Consider the following 23,923-nt stretch of genomic DNA (forward strand, 5'->3'; position numbering starts at 1 on the left):
GCTGCAGGAGGGAGGCAGCAGAGGTAGACGAAACCATAGGAGACAGTGAGACATCCCTGGAGATGTTGATAAACTGTCCCAAAAAGGATATGTTCAATAGTGTTACATTGCTCAGAGGTCAAATGAGATGCAAGACTGAAAACGGATTCCTAAACTGACTAGAATAAAGGTCAAAGATGACCGTCACAAAATTGTAGTGCAAAGTATGAAAGCCTGTATAATGAATGTGGAAGAGAAATTGGAGGTGAGTGAATGGAGCAAATACTATAGTCATATGTTTCAAGAACTTTGCAATAAGGAAGGCGGACAAATAATGTCACAGTAAGGAAGCATTAAGAGCTTTAGGGAGACCTTAGTAAAAATAAGAGATGTTTCAGCAAATTTGTGCTGATTGAAATAATCTCATGGAGCATACAGGTAAGATTCAAGAGACAAAAAGATCATGTGCAGAATCAAAATCCTTGATTAGGCAATAAGATATAAAATCAAGTAGGAAGGGAAAAGATAGAGGCAAGGAGGCTTCACCTAGGATAATAGGAGAGAACTCAGCTCCAGCTGCATGTGGGTTGGTCAACTTGGTGGCTGTTTTGGTGAGATCATTCTGTTCTGATTGTTTTTTACCTTCTTAGTGAAAGCACTTAGGCTATCAGTGGAGACAGTGGCAGTTTTCTAATATTGAGCCATCCTCACCGTCCTCTTTCAACATGGTGGATTATTTTCCGCACAGCATTGACTTCTTTATTTACTTCTGAGTATTTTTCCTTTGCAGGTCTACCTATTTTCATTAATGAGCCTCACAGAATGAATTCTGAATGTTTTTAACCTTTGTTATAATTTAGAAAAACTTAAACTAGAAATATCTGTTCCTAGTGATTAATAAATTCAACATAAGAATTTTCTGTGTTCATTGACATTGGAAATGACGCTGAAAGTTGCTTGCAGAGAGTCTCCTATCAACATCATTCATTTCTCTTAGGTTATTTTATATTCAATTTTTCTGAAACTCCTTGAGTCATATTTGATAACTTATGTTAAAGTAATGTTAATTTCATGGAAATTTTTATATCAGAAGAGTTTTACATCATGTTATCTGATTTTTTTCAAAATTTTACACATTTATGATTAATTTCTCCCTCTCATTTCTGAAGTTTGTATTGTTTTCTATTTTTTTAAATGAAATTATAAGATGTATGTATCTTTTATTTTTGCTTAAGAACTAGACTTTCTGTCTGTTATAAATTAGATTGCTTCTCTGTTTTCTCATTCTAGATATTTTAATTTGGGTGATCCACATAAAAAATTAACATTATGCAGGCAATATTTCACTATATTAACTAACACATTCATAAGCTCTTAGATTTCAAAAGCCTGCATTTCTAATTGTCATAATTAAATTTCCATAAGCAGATACTATTTTAAAAAAAAAAACCTAATTAGAATTTTATGGGCCTGATAAGAAAGAAAATGCTAAGGAGTATCCAAATATGCAATGTGTTCCTATTTTGTTTGAAAGCCTAGAAAAAAACAATATCAGAGACTATTGTACTTAGATTTTTTGACAAAGAAATCTTAAGATTTTTAACTCGGGAGCATTTAATTCCTCACAATTTCATGTCTGCTGTTCTTTCCTAAAATCATTATTGTGAAGCAGACATGACTATATCCACTAGTTTTTCATGTATGTGATCTGCTTAGTCTTCATCCTTTAGGGGAGCCATTTTGATTATTCAAAAATTTAGAAGAGGAAACTTAGGCTCTGAGACGTAAGTAGCTTCCTATGAGTCCAGAGTTAGCAAGACAGAGTTCTTAAACTGCAATATGAGAGATTCCAAATTCTTTGCCCATTCAAGTCATGCTGCCTCTGATGAAATCCATTTAGGTTTTCTTAAGAATAGTAAGACTCATCGGCAGGGACAGAACTGATCAGTGATAAAATAGGGGAAAATAGGTCTAGTGGCTTCTGGGGAATACAGGCATAGAACCATACTCATTTCCCTAGAAAACAAAATCGGTTACTTTCAAACTTGTTAAAATTTCTCTCAGCTTCTGGGATTTTCTTTCATTGGTATTGTTTTGCTTACATTCATAAGCTGACTAGAATATCAGGAAATGACCTGAAAATAATTGTACAATTTAAATTCGAGCTATAGAAGACAGAGAAGGAAAGAAACAGTGGAACTCCTTCCCCAGGCGGATGACTTAATAAGGATAAGGAGGAGAGAAACTTGCTGGAAACATCAAGGAGAAGGAGTCCTGGATGTTCTTACAATGTGAACATGGATGGGTCTCAGATTCTAGAGTCCTAAACACTCAGAAAGAGACACCACCATCAGAAATTGCAAGCTGATTGTTTTATTGGTATACTGAAGTTAGAGCATGACGCCATGTTTCATGGCATTTGAAACACTGTTATCTTCTTATTCACTTCCTGAAAAAGACAAGCAAACAAGGAAGATTATAGACAACACCTGACATGGCAGGAAATGTCTAATCCCTCACTGGGGGTTACTGCAGTGATGGAGATGCAAGCCCCTACTCTTACCCTCTATCCGTTCTACAGCCCCCTTCTCCTTAGTAATATTTTCTTTGTTCACTCTTTAAGCCATTGCACGTAATGTGATTTAAAGTGTTGCTTAGATGAGAAAGAGAAACAATGGGCACTGCAACATATCATATAACAGTGAGAATGTGAATCCAGCCTCAATGTCCAGTGACAGGGATTGGTTAAATAGATTACGGAACAACCAAACAATAGAATAGTATACAATTGTAAAAACAAACTAACCAATAAACACTGAAGAGATCTAAATGAACTCATGAGAAAGTTTTCTAAACAATAAATTTTTCCAATGAATAAGACACAAATCTGAATATAGAGTATGGTATACGTGGTTGTAATGAAAGCATTGTATATATTTATGTAGCAATAAATATTTCAAAAAGGAGATTCCAAAGAGTAAAAGGTGGAGGTTTTGAGAAGGTTAGAAGGGAGGAAAGATGAGTTAGGCTCTTACTATTTAGCTCTGTACATTTCGGTTCAGTGAGATTAGTTTTTGTTAGCTTAAGCATGTATGACTTTAAATGTACTTACATTTAACAACTGAAAGTTCAAGGACCACTTAGCAGGAATACTGGACCTGAAAGCCTGATGTGAGGCAGGACTGTGCAAAGCATGTTCAGGTGAAAACGTTAAATGGGGGTCTGAGTTTGAGGAAAGAAAACAGAGAGCCAAAGGGGGAACATGGTTCTATGTCCTCATTGTCAACCCTATTTAAGACACATAATTTGAAGATAGTGATTCTCAAAATCAGAATTGCCTTCAAGAGCTTCTGTAAAACACAGGGTCTTGATACCCTATACAAGAATATCTGAATAACAATTTTTAGAAATGTGTTCCAGGACAAGGCAATATTAACAGGTTTTCAGAGAATTCATTGGCACAGTGAAGTTGGAGAACTGCAGCAGTTGGAGACTTCGATGGAAAATAAACTGGAATCGTACCTGTCATTGAATCCTAGATTACTGAGGGGACTGCCCCTGTGGAGGTCCTTGTGGGCGGCCCCCTTGGGGAGGTGGTCCCTGGGGTCTTCCATGAGGAGGTGGAGGAGGACGTTGCTGATGGCCTCCCTGATGGGGTAGTCCTTGTAGCCTTCCTTGAGGAGGATGGGGATGGCCTCCCTGATGGGGTGGTCCTTGTGGCCTTCCTTGAGGAGGACGGTGATGGCCTCCCTTTTGGGGTGGTCCTTGTGGCTTTCCTTGAGGACGTGGTGGACCTTGTTGCTGCTGGCCTCCTTGTTGGGGTGGTCCCTGCTGAGGGCCATCATCCTGGTTCCCATCACCAGCAGAGGGTTGAGATTGCTGTCCTCCCAAAGGTGGTCCCTGACTCTCCTCATCTAGGAACTGCTCAGAGTCTCCTCCATCTGTGTGAGTTGAAACAAGAAGAGCTGAGCTCAGTGCTGGAAAACCCTCCTGTCTTCATACCTCTCTGTCTTCACCACACAGCCGGCCCCTCTCTCCCTGACCTGCCTCTCAACTCCCAACCTTCCCCCTTCCCAATGCTTCCTGATTAGAACTCCTCTTCATCCACATAAGGTGATGAAAAATCGAATTTCTTTACTCATGGTCCCCAGAATCAAGGTTGGGAGAAAACTGTTTATATCTCTGGGGCACTGATATTAGCCAATTCCTGACAAGAAAATGATGATAAGAAGACACTGGAGAACTGATCAATTCTTCAGGAAAAAATGGAGACAGAGTTTACTGAGAATTTATTGGGATTTACCTGATATTACGAAGGGAACGTCTTCCTGGCTGACATCTAGAAAAGAAGTACAGGATGATGGGAAAAGTTACTTCATGAATCTTTCAGGGCTCATAGTGTTCTAAGAGGAAAAGGGCCCTCTGATCACACCCTGTGCATCCCCTTGGTGACCCCACCAGCCACCGTCTGATGCTACTGGAAGTGGAGGAAGATGTAAGGTGGAAGCAGGGTTGTTAACTACACTGAGTGTCAACCAGGAACTCAACATAGTAGGGCCCCTGTTTGTCCTCTCATGATTCCCCAAACCTTAGTCCTTATTTAGTTAAACTGCTCTGAGTATTTCAATGACATATTTGGGGATTCTTCTGCCCTCTTTCATCTGTAAATATGTTGCTTATGTTTGCAAGCTTTCTCAACAGGAGCCACCAGACATAGCCACTTGGATATAATCTTACACATGCCATTCCCAGCACATTGAAATACTACATTCAGGAGAGAGAAAAATGACAATGTTTCACTCTGGTTATTCTTTAACTCTATGTAGACAGAGAGAAGTGTTTACCCAATTCTCTGCCTCGGCAGTAGCTCTGACATGTGTGTATTTCCTTCATCGATGCTCATCCACTGTACAGCAAGGCCACCATCATCCCTGTCTACTGGGATCAGTACAGGATCTTCACAGCTGCACTTCCCTGAATCTGTCTTTCATTCTCCACGTCCTTCCCAGCAGTCCCATGTCTCTGTATAATGCAAATCTCACTCTCTCACACCCCTAGTATAAATTCTTTATCGGATTCTATTTGTGCAACAAATAAACTATGAGGCCTTGATGAGGAACGAAGGTACAATAGGTCTTCTGATCCTCAGCATGAGAACTCTGCAGTCCCATCTGTTTTCTCATCCTCCTCTCTTCCCTCCACTTTCCTCCTCTATAGCATTTGCCTGTAAACCCCAATCAGAGTCACAATATCTACCCCCAATTTGGCTTACCTTCATTTAAGTCCTGAGCTGAGCTGAAGGCCAGCAGGGCCACTGACAGCAGAATCAGAAGCATCTTGCAGGAGGCTCTGGTGTTACTCCTAACTTTGTGCTGGGAGAAACGTGGCAGCTCCCTTTATAAAGACAAGCAGGACAATGGCGCATTTGAGCTCCCTACCAGGTGGGCCTCCTTGCCTCAGATACTGGGTTCTGCTTTGCTTACTTCAGGTCAAGTGTATCCCTCATTTCTTTTGGGACTCTAGCCCAGCAGGAAGGGTTGGGTAGGATGTTGTTTGTGTCTAATTCCTAAAAGGCATAACTATGACTTGGACAAATGTTTTGACGGAACTGTGTCCAAGCAATCAGCACAGTGTCAGGATTGAACTTTAGACATCTTTTGGTTTTCAATCTGTTTGGTAAGACTGCTATTCTGCTTTCCACTGTGCTTTTCATTTCTGTGTATGTGAGTTTGTGTGGGTGTGTCGAGGGGGTGGACACTGATCCTACAGCTAACAGTGAAGATGGTCAATATCTCTGACTCTTTTGATAGCCTATTTCCATCTCTCATGATGTGTGTGTGTGTGGATATTTTCACATTTAGCTAAATTTCTCATGTAACAGAGGTGGTCTTGCTTATCTGTGAGATGTGTGAGGACAGCACACTCCCAGGCACACATATATGAGAGAAAGGTGCTCGCAGCCTGCTCAGGCTACAAGAATTGTCCAAACCTCTGTGAATCTCACTACACTCAGGCAAGCCTTGGTGCTGTACAACACAGGCAAGCTAAAATATTTGTATTTTAAAAATATCTTTAGGGTTTATTAAAGCAAAACTGAACACAGAAACCACCAAGGAATTTCTAGACCTGAACAAACTGAATATATGGTTGCCTAAGTGAGCCACACGATGTCATATAGCTAAGACCTCCACTTTCTCCAGAATATTCTATAGAATTCATCCTCTATTTCTTCTAATAAATATTGTAATTGTCATCACTGATAATTAAATGGCCACAATTATACATTCAACTAAGATAATTTGTAATGCCTGTCCAAGCCTCAATTGCCTTGATTGATTGGTCTTCTGTTTTTTACTCAGTAATTATGTCAACTGTTTCATCAGAGTGTTCTTTCTCACAAAGGATTTTTATCTGTAATATTCTAATACTCATTCTTTCTCATTCTTTTTCTCGCACTTATTTGTTGATATTTTGTATTCTGAGTCTATCTTTCTTCCTATATCTTTTTTTTTCCTCCCCACAAAGATGTCCTTTATTTATCCTTCTAAGTAATGGTGTGTGGTACTCCTCACTACCTTTACTTTCATTTTTGTCTGTATAATTTGATAATAAAAAATTAAGTTTCCAAAAAGCCCTGTCAGGGTCCTGGTTTGGTAGCTCTCTCCTCAGCTGCTGATTGCTCCGTGATACCTAGAAAGTCCCTGTTCATCAATTCATGAAATAAAATACTCACTATCACCAGCTGCACTTTCCATTTCAGACCTTGAGTAGGTCTTGTGTAATTTTTCACTTTTTGTGCATGGCTAGTCTTTATTTGAGGATAGCTTGGTTGGAGGCATGGCTGAGAGGCCAGGTGACAGAAAATCATAAAGACAAGGCTCTAGACAGGTGTGCATGAGTGGATCCTGTGCTGGGCATACGATGGTCTGGTCTGGCTCTTCTGAAAAGTTGCAGATAATAATACAAGAAGGCTTCCTAGTAGATTAGATTTTGCTACAGAAAACATTGTTCTTGTAAGGGACCCAGGCAGATTGGTATTTTCCCTGGAATAAATATAGATCTATTTCAGGGAGAATGCATTCTTAATTGGCAATTCTTCTCTGGCCCTATGGGAAGTAGATCAGTTCTAGCTGGGCTTTGTGAGTTGTATCTTAGGCACAGAGTAGTTGCTTGACCCCAGCAGCTCCCAATGCGTTATGGAGATTATTGTCTCTGGTTTCACCGGATACTGTTTCCCATAGGACCTGGAGATGAGCAGTCCTGCCTCAGTGACTTCAGGTCAACCATGTCAAAAGGAAGGTCAGAGAAAAGGAACAAAAAGGAGTGCCAGGCAGATATTGCCTGATGATGTGGGCGACTGAGGAAGCTGCAGGCCTGGTGCAAGACAGGTTTCTCCTTGGCAGCAGGGTACAGGAAAGAACAGGAAATGCTCCTAAAGGTCACTCGGCTCAGGCCTGTTCCCTAAGCTTCTCCAGTGTCAGCAATCAGCGAGAGACTAGTGTATCAGGAAAGCATAAATATCAGCTATGCTCTCACTAGACACATCAAAAACAGAGGTAATGGCATAGCTGAAAGGGACACTGTCTGTGAGTGAGGGTGGGTGAAAGGGAGAAGCAGGACTGCTGCAGGAGCTTGGGTACCTAGAGGTGGGTGGCAGCCCTCAGCACCACACTTGCCTTCTACTATAGATGTTCATATTCTGAGGCCCTGAAGGGCCAGTCTTCAAAGTAGAAATTTTAGGATTCATCTTTCATAACACATCCCAACATTTTCTCGGTCACTGACAGGTGTTTACCTAGTGGTTCAAAAATCCTCACTCCCTCCAGGAACTTACGCATTAGCCGATCTAACTGCCTCCACTTTCAGAATACATCCCAAATATGACCACTTGCCTGATCTTTACTAGAAGGTGATTGTTCAGCCATGATGCTCTCTCCTGGAGGACTTTACCAGCCTCCAGCTGGTCTTAGTAATGTTCTTGCCCCAGCTCATCCCATATCAGCTCCCTCACAACAATCAGAGTTATCATTTAAAAGTAGAAATTAGGTCATATCACATTTGTGCTTCAAATCTCCTGTTTTCTCTTCTGCACTTGTGATAAGATCCAAATTTCATGCCTCAGCTCTTTCACACCCACATGCCTCACTCTTTTGAAGACCCAGAAGCTCTCTGAATGGAACAGAAAGTAGAATCTTCTTCAACTTCACCATGCTCTAGTTTACCTGGAACACTAAAGATGGTTTGCCAGGAAAGATGAACATTGGCAGAGGGGATAAACTTCTCTGAGAGTCAGTGAGTTTCATTGAGTCGCTGTGGTCTGGCAGTGTTACGAATTGGCAGAATTACTGTATTAATTGCACCAACTAAGCATTCTGATAATACATTTAGCAAATAAAAAGTCTCTGAGACTTCAACTTGCTTTGACTTGTCTAAAAATTTTGGTGACACTATTATGGCGGTCTTCTATATTTTTTAATTTGATGTTAATGGTCCATAAATGTATATATTTCACAATTAATTTAGCATATTTCTTTTTTTTTTTTGAGACGGTGTCTTGCTCTGTCGCCCAGGCTGGGGTGCAGTGGCATGATCTCAGTTCACTGCAACTTCCACCTCCCGGGTTCAAGCAATTCTCCTGCCTCAGCCTCCCAAGTAGCTGGGATTACAGGCCCTCGCCACCATGCCTAATTTTTTCCCATCTCTACTAAAAATACAAAAAAAAAATTATATCTAAAGAAATTAAGTCACATGGCTAAGGTCACTGTAGTAAATGAGGAAAAATTAAGTTGATCTTCTCTTCTCTTCGTAATTCCAGTTTAACCGGATGTTGTTGATGTTGTTTTCAATTTAGAAAATATAGCAAATTGTTCATTAGCCATGAGTATCACTCTGCTACTCACCACTTTCTAAGAAGGCGCTTATCTTTAGAACAAGGCTAACACTAAATTACAGGAAATTGAGTAATTGTGGGAAACTAGAGAAGCATAGTATGTATAATGGGTCTTACTCAGTTAGATCCACCTGTCAAGGCTGAGTCCCTTTCTGGAGTCTTTAGAGAAGAACTCATTTTTTGTCCACATTACTTGGCCCTCTCCCATCTTCAATGCCAGCAATAGCCAGTTGAGCCTCCCATCACATAGCATCACATCACCCTTGCACTGACTCTTCTGCCTCCCTCTTCTACAGTTAATGACCTTATGGTTACACTGAGTCCACCTGGATAATCCAGGATAACCTTTCTAAATTCAGGTCAATTGATTCACAAATGTAATTTCCCTTTGTCATGTAAGTTAATATATTCACTTGCCTGAGAATTAGGAAGTGTGTGACTTTGGGAGGCTGTTAATCTTCATAGAACACACAGGATGGACATCTTACCCATCTAGACCTGGTTTGGCTCAGTGAGAGCTGGAGAGACTCACCCAGGCTTTTTCCAGATATTTTCAAGAGAATATGAATGAGTTTATATATAATTAGTTGTTATACAAATGTTTGTGACTTAAAGTATATATCTATGCAAAAATGTAGATCACAAACTGAGATGGCAAAAATTTACTTTCAATAACCATTGACACTTAATGCATTTTTTCATATTTTAGAGCCGTCATATTTTTTGTTTTTTATTTATACTACTTTTGATTGTTTTCTTTTTCCTGATCTCCTATGGGGCCCTTGAAAATGTTTTATAATTCTATTTTAGTTGATCCATATAGTTTTTGAGGTATCTCTCTGAACAGCATTTTTAGTGATTCTTCTGTTTTACTTTACATGTACATAGCTTATAATCTAGTGGTGTACACTTTTTACCAGTTTTAGTGAAGTATGGAAACCTTACATCCCTTTATAATTTTTAGGTCAAAATGAATTTATTATTTGTCAGTTTTGTAGGTCAGAAATCTGAACTGGGGTTCACTGAGTTAAATTCATGTGTCAAGGCTGAGTTTCCTCCTAGAGGCTCTAGAGAAGAATGTCATTTTTCCACATTTCCTGTCTCTCTTCCGTCTTCGATGCTAGCAATGGCTGGTTAAAACATATGAAGAAAACTCAAGTGAAAAAGGAAGATATATTGTGTTTGCCCACTTTCCCCCTTTCTGTTATTTTTACTTCATTCTTGATGTTCCACAAATTCCTCTTCTATTCTTTCCTTTATGTTTAGAGAACTTCATTTGGCCATTAATTAAAGATAGGTTTGTTGGAAAGAAATTCTTCTAGGTTTCTAGCTTTTCTTTTTTTCTTAGAATGCCTGGATTTCCTTTACATTAATGAAGGATATTTTTATTGAACATAAACCTGTGGTAGACCATTTCTTCTTTTGAGCACTTTAAATATTTGTACTCCTTTCTACTGTTATTTCTGGTTTCTGGTGATAATAACCACTGTTATTCATATTGTATTTTCCCTATAACTATGATGTCATTTCCTTCTTTCTGCTTTCAAGATTTTGTCTTTAATTTTCAGAAATTGGACAATGAATTTCCCTGGCATGGATTTCATTGGTTGTATTCTGGTTGGGATTTGCTCAGCTTCTTGTATCTGTAGGTTTATGCTCTTTGCCGTGTTTGGAAAATTTTTGACCATTATTCCTCTGAGTCTTCTTTCAACACCAACCTCTTTGTTCTGTTTTTCTGAAACTCAGAATGCATGATAGTACATCATTTGTTATAGCCTTTCATATTCATGATATGATGTATAATTTTTTCAATTATTTTACCCTGTATTGTTTAGAGTATATAATTTCTATTGATCCAACCTAAAGAACACTGTCTTTCCTCCATCATTTTCTTTATGCTATTTATCATACTGAATAAAGGTTTTTTTAGACATTATATTTTTTATTTCTAAAATATCTGTTTTCTTAATTTATAATTTATAATTCCTATTTTTCTGCTGACAAGTTTTTCCTTTCCATTCATTTTGAGTGTCTACCTTGACCTCATGAAGGATGGGTACAACCGCTCCTGTAAAGTCTTTGGTCATTTTAATATCTAAGTCATTTCAAGGTTGTCATTTCTTGATTGTTTCATTCCTTGAGAAATGGTCGATTTTTTGTGAGTTGTTTTGAGTACATTGAGTAATTTTCTATTTTATCTTGCACAGAGGGATTTTCTCTGTTTGCAATACACAAAAAGCCCAATAAGGGTAGGTTCAGACATTGGAGGGTGAAGGCACTTATAGTAAATTATGCTCCACCCACTGGCTCAAATGGCCAGGGAGTTTGCCCCACTAACATTTTTGGTGCTTTTCCCTGGGTCAATCTCTCTGGCACTTATGAGATAATATTTTAAGTATTTAATATCATAGCATACATACAGATATAAAGACAACAAAAAACAGTGCATCGAATGGGTCCAAAGGGCTCTATCCACAAAGTCTTCCTAACTTTGGTGTGTGTGTGTGTGTGTGCACTGTTTGTTCAATCCTCATCAGTTGAACTCAGGAACTTCTTTTTCCTTTTTCTTTCTAAACCTGCTTGTTAGAGGCTGTCACAGTAGCCAGGAGGCCCTGCTATCTTCTATTTGAGTATTTATAGAATGCAGGAAAATGAGGGTAAACTATAAAGAATGACTGTAGGCCTGCCCGGTGCAGTGGCTCATGCCTGTAATATCAGCACTTGGAGAGGCAGAGGTGGGAGGACTGCTTAAGGCCAGGAGTTCTAGACCAGCCTGGGTGACATAGTGAGACTCTTCTGTCTTTAGAAAACATTAAAAAATTATCCAGGCATGATGGTGTGTGCCTGTTGTCCTAGTCATTTGGGTGGCTGAGGTGGGAGGAAAAGAAGGGAAGGAAAGAGGAGGGGATGGGAGGGGAGGGGAGGGTTGGCTTTTTTCTTTTTTTTCCTCCTGGCTTCTTGCCCTTCTTTCTAGTGCACTTCCCAGTAGGGTCTCTTTTGTATTTCCTCACATGCTATTGTCCTCCATCCTTCGGCACCCCTTCCCCCAACCCCTGGAACCAAGTAGAATGGTGATTTGTGCACATATATCCAACAGGGCTATACTAATTTGAGTCCCTACTCTCCTTGAAGCTTTGCAATATGTTGGGATGGTTCTGTAGGGTCTTTGGTGTCCCTTGGGTCAGGAAGATCTCAGGCCCAGCCCGAATCCCTAAAGCAATTGACATCAGAATAGAGGTAAAGAAGTTACCAGGGAAATATAGAGAAACTGTCTTCAGGCCAGTATGCAAGACACATTTACTTTCAAATAAGCATTATTGCCACTGCTCAATGGTTAACTGAATAAGCATCTGAATGTAACAACTTTGGGAGATCCTTAATCTTTTCACCTTTCCACCAAAGGCCTGTAACAACTTTGGGAGATCTTTAATCTGTCTACCTAATGTGATCTGGAGAAGAGAGCAAAATCTAAAAGTGTCATTTGGAAGTCTGTTTCAGTTCTAACAGTGGTACTCAGTTTTCAACCACTTACCAATCCTCCTCTTTAATGAGCAACATAATAGAAGAATATTTATTTACCAATTACAAACATTTTAGTCAACAGTTAGCTACCAGTTCCCATGGACTTTCAGCAAATCCTATTAATCAGCTTGTAGGATCCTTCACTTTCTCCTCAGAAGGCCAGGTCTTTGCGCTGTGTTCCATCCTTGTTGCCAAAATTATTATAAGCTAACAACTTAGCTTGTCACTTGTTGTACTTGCAGAAGACACAGGATGGTTTATTATTCACCGAAGTACTAGCAGTAGCCAGAGGAACATCATCATACTGTTTCTTCAAGCTTCAGTCCCCTCACAGGGATAAGATTAGAACCTGATGTTACATGTGCATGTAGTGGTGTCTATCAAAAGAGAAATCTCAAAATTAGGAAACTCTGGTCTTAAAAACTTTGATCACTGTGAGTAACCTGTCCATCTTCCCTTCTGAGGAAGAAGGTTTACACTGGAATGTAAGCAAATATCTCTGGAGAGAAGAAGAAGAAGAAGAGAAGAAGAAGAGTCTTTATCTTTAAACAAATCTGCCTTCTGACCAAGAGGGATACCCTATTTCTAAATCCAAAGGCTCTTTGCCATGACCTGGTCTTGGGCAAAGTGAACGAGACTCCTAGGGCACAAAATGTAAAAAGGCATTCAATAGGTTGCAGGGCCCTAAAACCAAGTGGCTCCTCAAACTTTGCACCCTGCGTACCTTGCTCACCTGATCCTAGTTGAGGCCCTTCTGTTTGCTCATCAAACGTACTGTTTGCTCACAAGATAAGAGCTAGACCATGCAGAAGTGCAACATATTCACACAGAATTTTTTTCCCAACATCCTTCCCCAAGATCAAGGTTACACAGTTACCAAAGATTGTAGAGTATTCTGAATATATCATCTATTTTCTTCATGGACAGAACTAAGTTCATCAGAAGTAACTTTTTAAAAAAATGTTTCTTTCTTTTGCATACAATTTTTTTTTTATTTTTGATTAAGAGATGAGTCCAGAGGTAAGGGGGACAGGAGGAGAACTGTGACATCAGGGATGACGCTACCCTTTGAGAGCACTGGAACAGTTAGAAAGGATTGAAAGGAAAGTGAATAATCTTATTTCATAAGGGGTATGTCATTTTATGATTTAAATTAAGTCTGTGATTATCACTTAGCAAAATTGCAAAAATCATTATCAGAATATCCCATATCATGATAGGAGGAAGAAAAAGAAGTAAAATCTAAAATTGTTATGGAGGTAAATAGAAGACTGCCATAAACAAGTTATCTACAGAATTATGGGGCTTAGGAATTCACAGTACCCTATAAACAAGAACACAGCTTTGAGAATGTCTATACTCTAATTTTTAAAAGTGAAGTATATTTTGTGAATTTTTCACCCACAAATTATTTTAACTGGAAGCCATCACAGCTCATTAATCAGCAATTGGTGAAGGACTAAAGCAGCCCAAATCGTTCCTGTCTCAAAGTAAGGCCTGCTTGGAAGCAAGTGTGAACTGGGGATGTATGTACAGAAATCAGAGCCTAAGTATGGTAAGTTGGACATTTCAGAGATAAGGAAGGCAGCTGGAGTGTGTGAAATCTTGTATCAATAACTGATTTATTTTTTCAGTCCTAATTGCTATTATGGAATTTGTGTTTTTCATTATTACATCTTCATAGAGCATGATTTTTAACTTCAGAACAATTTACATTTTATGCTGGATAATTCTGTTGTGAGGGGCTGTCATGTGCATTGTGAGATATTGAGCAGCATCCTTGTCCTCGTACAGTTACCAGGTAAAATGCAGGGTATGCCAGTTCAATTTGAATTTCAAATAAGCAGCAAATAATTGTCTTTGTCTGTGTATCCAATTATCAGTGCTGCAGGTCTGTAATTGGTCCTCCATAGCACACTTACATTATGATGTAAACTTATATTATGGTTATCACAAGTAATACTTATTTATAAATTTATTCTTCTTGTTTTTTTTTTGTCTGAAGTGTAAATTTAACTAGGCCTCATATATTTTTATTTGCTTAACTGTTAACATTACAATAGATGCCAGCAGCATCCCTCCAATTTTAACTGAAATGTCTCCAGGCATTATTAAATGTCCCCTAGGGGGCAAAATTGCCCTGTGTGGAGAATCACTGTCCTAAAGGGATTTAATCCTTTGCACATGGAAATCTCATGGTCTATTCTCTGGATATTTTAATTTTGTTCACACATTTAAAATTTCATTTTAGGCCTGCAATGTCCAGGTTATTTTTCTAGGGTTACTTTTTGTTCTATCGATTACTATATAATTGACTTTTTAAAATACTTTCTGCAATGTTGAAAATTTGTCTTTTGACTTTACTGCTGAAAACTATATTATTTGCTTGCAATATGTTCTTTCATTTCTTAGAAAGAACATAATTGTTCTTCAAAATCTGCTTCCAATTATTTCATTTTAAGTATTTATTACTGTTTACCTTAAACTTGCGATTGTGTTCTTTTATTTAACCTGCTATTTTTACACGCTTTCTCATTACATTTTTAAGAGGAGATGTTCTTATTAAATTCAATTCTGTAAACTGACTGATTATCCCTGATTTGTTTTTCTTTTCAAACCTTTATTTATTTTTCTTTCTTTACACAGTGACTTTCATCAAATGAGATCCTGTATTTGTTACTATCATCTTGGCTTTCTATATTTTTATTTACTAAACCTGGTAACTCTACACTAGATGCCAGCATCAGTCCTCCAATTTTGCTTACTTAAAATCTTACTGATTTTTTAATATGTGTCCTTGCCTTCCTTACACAGTTAACCAATTGAGCAAAATTTTATTGTTACTCCAAAGATTCAGATTCTAGATTCCAAGTCTGTTGTAGATGGTCAAGACTGTAACATTTTTGATGGTCAAGGTTGCTTAGTGTTTTTAACTGAAAATGACTGAAAATATTAATAGAATATGGCTTATATTTGGAAATAACTCTTAGTGATGTGCATTTCAATTGACTTTGTTTCATATCCTCGAAGTTTTCACTAAGCTGCAGACTCTACTAACTATTTTCATTTGAGTTTTCCTTCCTAGTTTTAAATGATCAATTGATCATCATTTTTAGGATAGGAACTAAATCCCTATGTGTTTATACATGTAAATCTGATTTTATATACACTCTATACACATACGTAGATATTATAATTCTTGATGTATTTCTATTCTATTCTAATGCTTATGCAACATATTAATAAAATTTAAAGATAGAGTAACCTATTATACTGTTCACAGTGCCTAATGTAAAATGCATTTTCAATATATTAGAATTTTACTATTAAATACATAATCTCCATATATGGTGCAAACAAGGTAGCAATCTGTTCTGCTTAATTTAAATCAGCAAGTATTTTCAATAATGCTCAATGTATCATAGAACATAATGAGAAAATAAGAGGTAGGTGAAAGACACAAATGTGTAGCCCTCCTGTTCTTCTTCTTCCTTTTTTTCTTTCTCAGAATATCATCAGTCATATCAGGCATGTTTATAAAAATGAGAGATTATGTCCTTTTTGGCATACTTCATCTTCTTCAGGACACAGAGAGAAGCTTGCTTCAGTTTGCTGTCCCGTAAAATTAGAAGAAATGAATGGCCAGACGGATGGAAAAATACCAGCACACTACTAAAAGTCCTTGCCACAACGAAGTTTAGAAGAGGACAGGCCAATGTTAGTATGATACTGATGAAATGATGCACAATAAATAGGAGTAGAAATGAAATTATAGCTTTTATAGGTCTTACATGGGCTTCTGTGCTGGGATCCCTGGAATAAATACCATGTAGCTTCATCTGCCTGGTGTGGCTCCATAAGGAGAGGATTAAGAGAAGAATGGAAGCCAGTGTTTCCACAAAAGGAAGGATGAACATCATCTGAAGGAGAAACAGAGAAGTGAAATCATGCATGGTATCCATATAATTAAATGTCAAGTTGCCTTTTATTGTTACCCGTTCTTGGATTAAACTATTAATTATTATTTCCTTCAAAATGGAAGTTGTGCAGAAAGAGATCATTGCCTCTAGTACAATAAAGAGAAGAACCTTGTGAATTTTCCGTTTCATTCAGAGGAAAATGGGGTTGGAGAAGTTGGCTACCTTGAGGAAATAGAAGGCACTGAGGCAGGTGGTACAGGACAGGCAGAAATAGCTGGATCCTGTCCAGAGAATGTCAAAACTTACTGCAAGATTCTTAGAATCAGGCATTTTCTCATAGCATATATTGAAAGAGATAGCTAAAATTGTTATCTACAGGAAACATATCCTGGAGATGGCCAAGCAGTTGAGAATAAAATCAATCAGGGAGACCTTTCAGTTCCTGATTCAGTCAATGATATTAACCAATACAATGAATCAATTTCCCACAGTCCCCATTATGAATTACACAACAGGAATTATTATAAACAGTGTCTCCCAAATGCTTGACATGCCTCTACATAGTGAATCTCTGCCTTCAATACACCATTGGCTGATTGATTCTAGCTGCACTGTTATAGATTTATGTATCCAAAGGAGTGACTTCTTTCTGTTTTATTGATGGCCATTGGTGGAGTCTAGAGAGATCCAAGGTGTGCTCTAAAATTAGATTTCAACTAAATTGTAAAATATACAATTTTTTTTCCCTTGAGGGTATCAGCTAGTGATTTTCAAGGCAAATATTATATTCCCTGCTACTATTGACTCTGGTTGTATTTTACATGGAAAGTTCTGCATTCAAATTTGAACCCTCATTTGTTAACATGCAAAATTGAAGTAGATTCTCCTTTATAGTTTTACGATGCCATCTTTTGCTTAAAAGTTATTCATTTGTATGATGTATCCCTTTGATTCATCTACCACCCTGGGCTAGAAACTCTAAGCCCCCATATAGAAAAATGCAGTATATATTTAGAGTTTATGATCAGCATATTTCTTCATTATCAACCTCACTAATGCAGATTATTTATAAAATATGCAGTTTAAGAAAATGGAGAAAACTGCTCTCTGATATAATAACAAATCTTTTAGAGAGTATGGAAGTTTTAAGCCGGGCGCGGTGGCTCACGCCTATAATCCCAGCACTTTGGAAGGCCAAGGCAGGTGGATCACCTGAGGTCAGGAGTTCGAGACCAGCCTGGCCAACATGGTGAAACCCTGTCTCTACTAAAAATACAAAAATTAGCTGGGCGCGGTGGCATGCTCCTGTAATCCCAGTTACTCAGGAGGCTGAGACAGGAGAATCGCTTGAACCCAGGAGGCAGAGGTTGCAGTGAGCCGAGATCACACTACTGCACTCCAGCCTGGGTGACAGAGTGAGATCCGTCTCAAAAAAAAAAGAGAGAGAGACAGTATGCAAGTTTTGAAACATACGATACATACTTTGGCACTTCTTCTATTGATATCTTAGGAGTCTGTGTACTCTGTCCTTAAATCTAGAATGGTTTGTGACTAATTCAACTAATAAAAATGGTATAATAATTCTGAAGCTAAATCATAAAAAGCCATGCAGTTTTTTCTTAATCACTGCAATATTTACTCTTGGAGTCCTAAGCCACATGTAAGTAGTCCATCTACTCTGAGGTCACAATGTCCAAACCACATGCAGAGGCCACGTGCAGGCCCTCTGGCTCATCGTCCCACATGAGCCCAGCTTTTAAGTCCTTTTACTGGAGGTACTAAACCTATGAGCCAAGAAAACGATATTTGACCTGTCTGATATGGTAGATACTAGCCACATGTCACACATGGCTTTTTAAATTCACATTAATAAAAATTAAATAAGATTAAAAGTACAGAGCCTCAGTATTACTAACCATGTTTCAAATGCTCACTAGCCACATGTGACTATTGACTATTTTATAGCCAACATACATAGAGGATATTTCTATCATTGCCTATCATTGACATTTCTATGTACTTCTCAGCTCCGCCTTAGATAAGTTCAGCCCCTAGTCACTTGAATTGCCCCCAATTGTTCATAACTTTCTGGCTAAAGGCTTAGACATTCTAGAACAAAAAGAAGCCATCCCTGCTATGCCTTGAACAAAACCCTAACCTACAGAATCTTTAAGTGAATTAGTCTATTCTCGCATTGCTGTAAAGAAACACCTGAAACTGGGTAATTTATAAAGAAAAGAGGTTTAATTGGCTCATGGCTTCACAGGCTGTACAGGAAGCATGGGAGCATCTGTTTTTGGGGAGGCCTCAGGAAATGTATAATGATGGCGGAAGGCAACGGGGAATCAGATACATCTTCACATGGTTGGAGCAGGAGGAAGAGAAAGATGGAGGAGGTGCCATACACTTTTAAACAACCAAATATTGTGATAACTCACTCACTCACTATTGCCACACCACCACCAAGGGGGATGGTGTTAAACCATTAGAAACTGCCCCCCATAATCGAATCACCTCCCACCAGGCCCCACCTCCAACATTGGGGGTTACAATTCAATATGAGATTTGGGCGAGGACAGAAATTCAAACCATATCAACAAGAACAATAAAATGGCTGTTATTTTACACCATGAAGTTTCTGGGTGATTTTATTATGCAGCAATAAAGCATCAGAATAGAATTATGTAGCATATGAATGGTATCAATATTTTGTTATTTCTAATTTCCATGTCTCTTTTTCTCTTCTATCCCAAATAAAGGTATCCATAGCATCTTTATTTTCCTCAGTGTAAGGGGAACTTGTATAAATTTTCTATAATTTTTCATACGTTGAGCTGAACTTAATCTTAATTCTGATGAGGTCAAACCAGGAAAGGCCAATTAGTCACGTTCTTTGTGTAATGCAACTGCTGCATTTCCCTCCCAAAGTAGCTAGTCCAAAATCTAGTGACATTCAAAAACAATGGAGGTATAATATAGGCCTAAGAGGAGTCAAAGAAATGAATGAGTTGAACAGCCCACCAAAAGATACAACCTAGGTAAATTCACAAAGAAAACTGCATGACTAAAAGAAAGGCTAATTGTGATAGGCAAATATGAAATGCAAACAAAACTGAAACTGAAATAAACAAAGGGAAATTCAGGAAAATATTATATGCTGAAAAAGGGTTATTTTGTCTTATTGAATATCTTCTTTGTTCCAGCCCTCTAGGAGGTGGGATGAAGCATTAAATACAACTATTTTTAAATGACCTCAATAAGTTGACATTCTGAAAAGATGAACTCTAAACAGATAACTAATAAAATATATATCATACAGATATAAAATATAGTTTATAAGAAGTTGCAAATATAAGTAGAGAGGGGAAATAGAAAGTATGTCAGAAGAGGGGTTGAAATTTTAAATAAGGTGATTAGGGAAGGACTCATTGAGAAGGTGATGTCTGAACAAAGACCTAAAGTAGGTAAAGAAATTATCCATGTTTTGTCTGGGTAAAGTACATTCCAGACACAGGGAACAGTATTATCAGTGTGCTAACATTGGATGTACCTAGTGTGTCTGAGGAAGAACAAGGAAAGCAGTGTGACTGTTGCAGAGATGAGAGAGTGAGACCACTAAGAGCGAAATCACAGAAGGAAGAGGCATGGGCCCAGAAGCACATACAGTCAAAAGAGATGATTTTAGAACTTTAATATTTAACGCCTGCCCTGCTGTGTTTTGTACTTGTGTGGTGCCTACTGCCCTTCTCTTGTGGCTGATTTCTCCCTTTTGGAATGAGAATGTCTATCCAATGCCTGTACAACAACTGTATCTTGTAAGGAAATAAATTGTTTTTCATTTCACAGGCTCATAGCTGGAAGGAACTTGACTTGAGTCTCAAATGAGACTTTGGACTTCAGACATTTGAATTGATGCTGCAACATGTTAAGAATTGGGGGACTGTTGTTGGGATGGAATGATTACATTTTTTTTTATGTGAGAAGGATACGAGTTTTCAGGGGACCAAGTCAGAATGCTACAGTTTGTACATGGTTTGTTTGTCCCCATCAGAACTCATATTGGGATTTGATCCCCAAAGTAGTGGTGTTGGGAGGTTGAGCTTAGTGAGAAGTGTTTGAGTCATAGGGTTGGATCACTCATGAATGGCTCGGTACCATTTTCAATGTAGTGAGTGAGTTCTCACTCTCACAAGACTGAATTTGTTCTGGGGGAATGAGTTGTTTTTCATGAGAGTGAATTGTTATAAAGCCAGGGTGCCTCTTTGGTTTATTCTCTCTTCACATGTGCCCGCTTCTGCTTTGACCTTCTCCACCATGGTTTGACCCAGCACAAAAGCTCTCAGCAGAAACTAAGCAGATGCTAATGCCATGCTTCTTGTACAGCCTGCAGAACCATGAGCTAAATAAACCTCTTTTATTTATAAATTACTTAGCTTCAGGCATTCTTTTATAGCAACACAAACAGACCAAGAAATTGGGGAATAATATTTATAAAATTATTTCAGTGAATTAAATTAGATAAAATGGACAAATTCCTTGAAAGAAATTACTGAATCAGGCACACAAAGAAATAGAAAATCTTAGTGTCTATTTTTAAAAATTGAATTCTTAATTTAAAACTTTCCCACAAAGCAAGGGATGACCTGAATGTTTATTTTCATCACATATTTAAGAAGAAAAAAATACCAACCTACACAAATTTTTCAACAAAGTCTCATAAAGGTTAACTCTGTGAGCTTTATTTCAAGAAGGAAAGTGGAAATCTACCAGAATCATAAGGACGCACAGATCCCAGGGAGGGGAACATGGGCAAACAAGCCCCCATGATGGCACCCAGTTATAAAAGTGAATGAAGCTCCAGTAGGTGAGAGAGGCAGAGAGCCTCCCTCTGTGACTCACCTTTCCACTGGGGATCTGAGCAACCCAGGCTGAGGAAGAGTACCTTGTTTCTCCAAAGCCCTGGAGATAACTTGGAGAGAGGCTTAGAGACATTGTAAGGGAAAGACACCGGGAAAAGGTTCAGGCCTTTTCTCAGACCCAGGACTGACAGCAGGATACCATTTTTAATTCAGGTGCATAGAAAGTCAATCATTCTTTGGTGACTCGGCAGCATAGCTGTGCAGTCATTTTAGTCTAGGGCCAGATATTGGAGCACCTGCTCTAGAGCAGGGTGGGGACCTCCATGGCCAGAATTTGTGGGGAAAAAAACCTTAGCAGCAAACACTGAAATTGTGCTCTTCCCCATCACAGGCCTGGGGCAGGAGGGGAGCTGCTACAGCCAGTTTATCCTATGTGATGAGACTTGCAACCAGGCAGCTTAGCTACCTGGAACTAGTCTGTGTGTGTCATTGCTGGGTACCCCATCCTGCTCCCTTGTGATTGTGGTGCAGCAGACTCTCCTCCACTCCACCTCTAGGCAGAAATCTGGGCATTTGGATCACTCATTCACCTGGTTCAGCAGCTTCATCTTCTCCACCCTTTCTGTGCAGAGATCCTGGAACAGGGAGGCTCTCTCTGCTTCACACCTAGGCAGATCTCAGGATTTTGGAGCACCTGCTAGCATGGTTCAGCACCCTGAACCACCTAACCTTCCTTGACGTAAGTCACGGTGCAGTGGGGCCCTCTCTGCTCCACATCCAGGCAGAACTCTAGACATTTGAAGGACCCATTCGCCTGGCTCAGCAGCCTACCCTCCCCTCCCCTTCCTGTGCATAGATTTTGATGCAGGGAGGTCCTCTCCACTGCATACCCAAGCATTCAAAGCACCTGCTCACACAGACTGGCAACCTGTGCTGCCTCACCCTTCCTGTTCAGAGATCCATGTACAGGGCTGACCCTCTCTGTTTTATGCCCAGGCAAATATCTAAGCATTCAGAGCACCTGCCTGCCGGGTTAAGCAGCCTGAGTCACCCCATCTACCCTGTGCAGAAATCTTGGTTGGTGGGGGTGGGTTCTGCTCCACAAACAGGCAGATTTCCAGGCATTCAGAGCCCCCACTCTCCTGCATTAAGAGTTTAGGCCAACTTCTCCAATATCCCTGTGCAAAGAACTTGGAGCCAAGGGGGTTACCTAGCTCCACCCCTAGACAGAACTCTGGTCACTTGGTAGCCACTTAGTAGATTCTCCCTCAGTGTTGGTGCTTGTGTCTGCCATTGGAAGACCTATAGGTGGACCTGCCTTGTCTGGCCCCACCCACCTTGCTCCCCACAACCCCCAAGGCTGAGCAGGGAGTTCACACCACTGTGTACTCCATGAGTCAGCCCATTATGTGCAGCAACAGAGAGTTTCTTCCAGTAAACAAGGATCAAATATATAACCATCACATTGTCCACAACTGGCTCTTACCTATAAGTGCCATCTACTGGCTTGTAGGTTGAACCGCACAGTCTAATATAAAACCTGCAAACTATGAGTGCATAGGGCTATAGAAGCTGGGCAAAAGACCCTACCCAGAATTCTCTAAAGTCACACCTCCTAAGGAGGGAGGGGGAATGGAAAGGGAAAGAAAAAAAGAACAATAATATTATAGGGAAATAAAGAGAAAAATCCTACCTTATGAAAATAATTACAAAAATTAGAAGTGCCAGTATTGCCAGAGGAAGAGGAAACAGAACAAGAAAAAAGTGAATGTAATGAAATCAACACCATCAAAGGAGCACACTACCTCTCCAGCAATGGTCCCCAACCAAAACAAAAGCTCAGATATGACAGATAAAAAATTCAAAGTATAGATTGCAAGGAAGCTCAATGAGATGCAAGACAAGGCTGAAAATGAACACAGAGAAATTTCTAAAGCAATCCAGGAAATGAAGAAAGAAATATACATCCTACAAAGAAATCAATCAGAGCTTCTGGAATTGAGAAACTTACTTAAGGAATTATAAAGTACAATTGAAAGCTTTATCTCATAGACTGGAACAAGCAGAAGAGTTTCAGACCTTGAAAACTGGTCTTTTGAACTAACCCAGAAAAAAAAATTGAAAAGAATTTAAAAATATGAATACAGTCTTAGAGCAATATGGGATTATGTGAAGCAACCAAACTCATAAACTGCTGGCATTCCTGAGAAAGAAGGAGAAATAGTTAATAACCTAGAAAACATATTTGAGGAAATAATTTAAGAAAATTTCCCTAATCTTGCTGGAGAGGTAGACATACAGATACAAGAAATCAAGAGGACACCTGACTGATGCTATAGGAAATGAACATCACCAAAGCATATAGTTGCCAGACTATCCAAGGTCTACACTAAAGAAAAAAACCTTAAAGGCACCTAGAGAAAAAGATCAGATCACATACAAAGGGAACCCCATAAGGCCAAGTATACAGCTCAGCAGAAACCTTACAAGCCAGGAGAGATTGGAGGCCTACTTTCAGCATTCTTGAAGGAAAGAAAATTTTCAAATCAATAATTGTATATTCCAGCAAACTAACCTTTATAACTGAAGGAGAAATAAAATGTTTTATAGACAAGCAAGGGGTAAAGGAATTTATTACCACTGGACCAGTCTTACAAGAGATCCTTAAGGGAGTTCTAAACACGAAAATCTGCTACCAAAATAGCACACCTAAGCACATAGCCCAAGGCCCTATAAAGAAACCACACAATAGA

General features: G+C 39.0%; 1 protein-coding gene across 3 annotated transcripts in view; it reads right to left on the reverse strand.

The window, feature by feature from the left end:
- The window catches only part of LOC100436447 (salivary acidic proline-rich phosphoprotein 1/2), a 110,822-nt gene that overhangs the window by 14,996 nt on the left and 71,903 nt on the right, over positions 1-23,923 (reverse strand). For 2 of the 3 annotated variants that reach the window (XM_063712033.1, XM_054526836.2), the window contains exons 2-6: positions 16,183-16,311; positions 5,252-5,373; positions 4,283-4,318; positions 3,502-3,920; positions 1,461-2,428 (exon numbers count right to left, since the gene is read on the reverse strand). In XM_063712033.1, the coding sequence (XP_063568103.1) occupies positions 3,520-3,920; positions 4,283-4,318; positions 5,252-5,373; positions 16,183-16,220 (597 nt within the window). In that variant the 5' untranslated portion in view covers positions 16,221-16,311 and the 3' untranslated portion in view covers positions 1,461-2,428; positions 3,502-3,519. Of the gene's footprint in view, positions 1-1,460; positions 2,429-3,501; positions 3,921-4,282; positions 4,319-5,251; positions 5,374-16,182; positions 16,312-23,923 lie in introns of those variants that run through there. The other variant, XR_010135720.1, reaches the window with a different exon arrangement.

Source organism: Pongo abelii, chromosome 10, assembly GCF_028885655.2.
Source record: "Pongo abelii isolate AG06213 chromosome 10, NHGRI_mPonAbe1-v2.0_pri, whole genome shotgun sequence".
NCBI lineage: Eukaryota > Metazoa > Chordata > Mammalia > Primates > Hominidae > Pongo > Pongo abelii.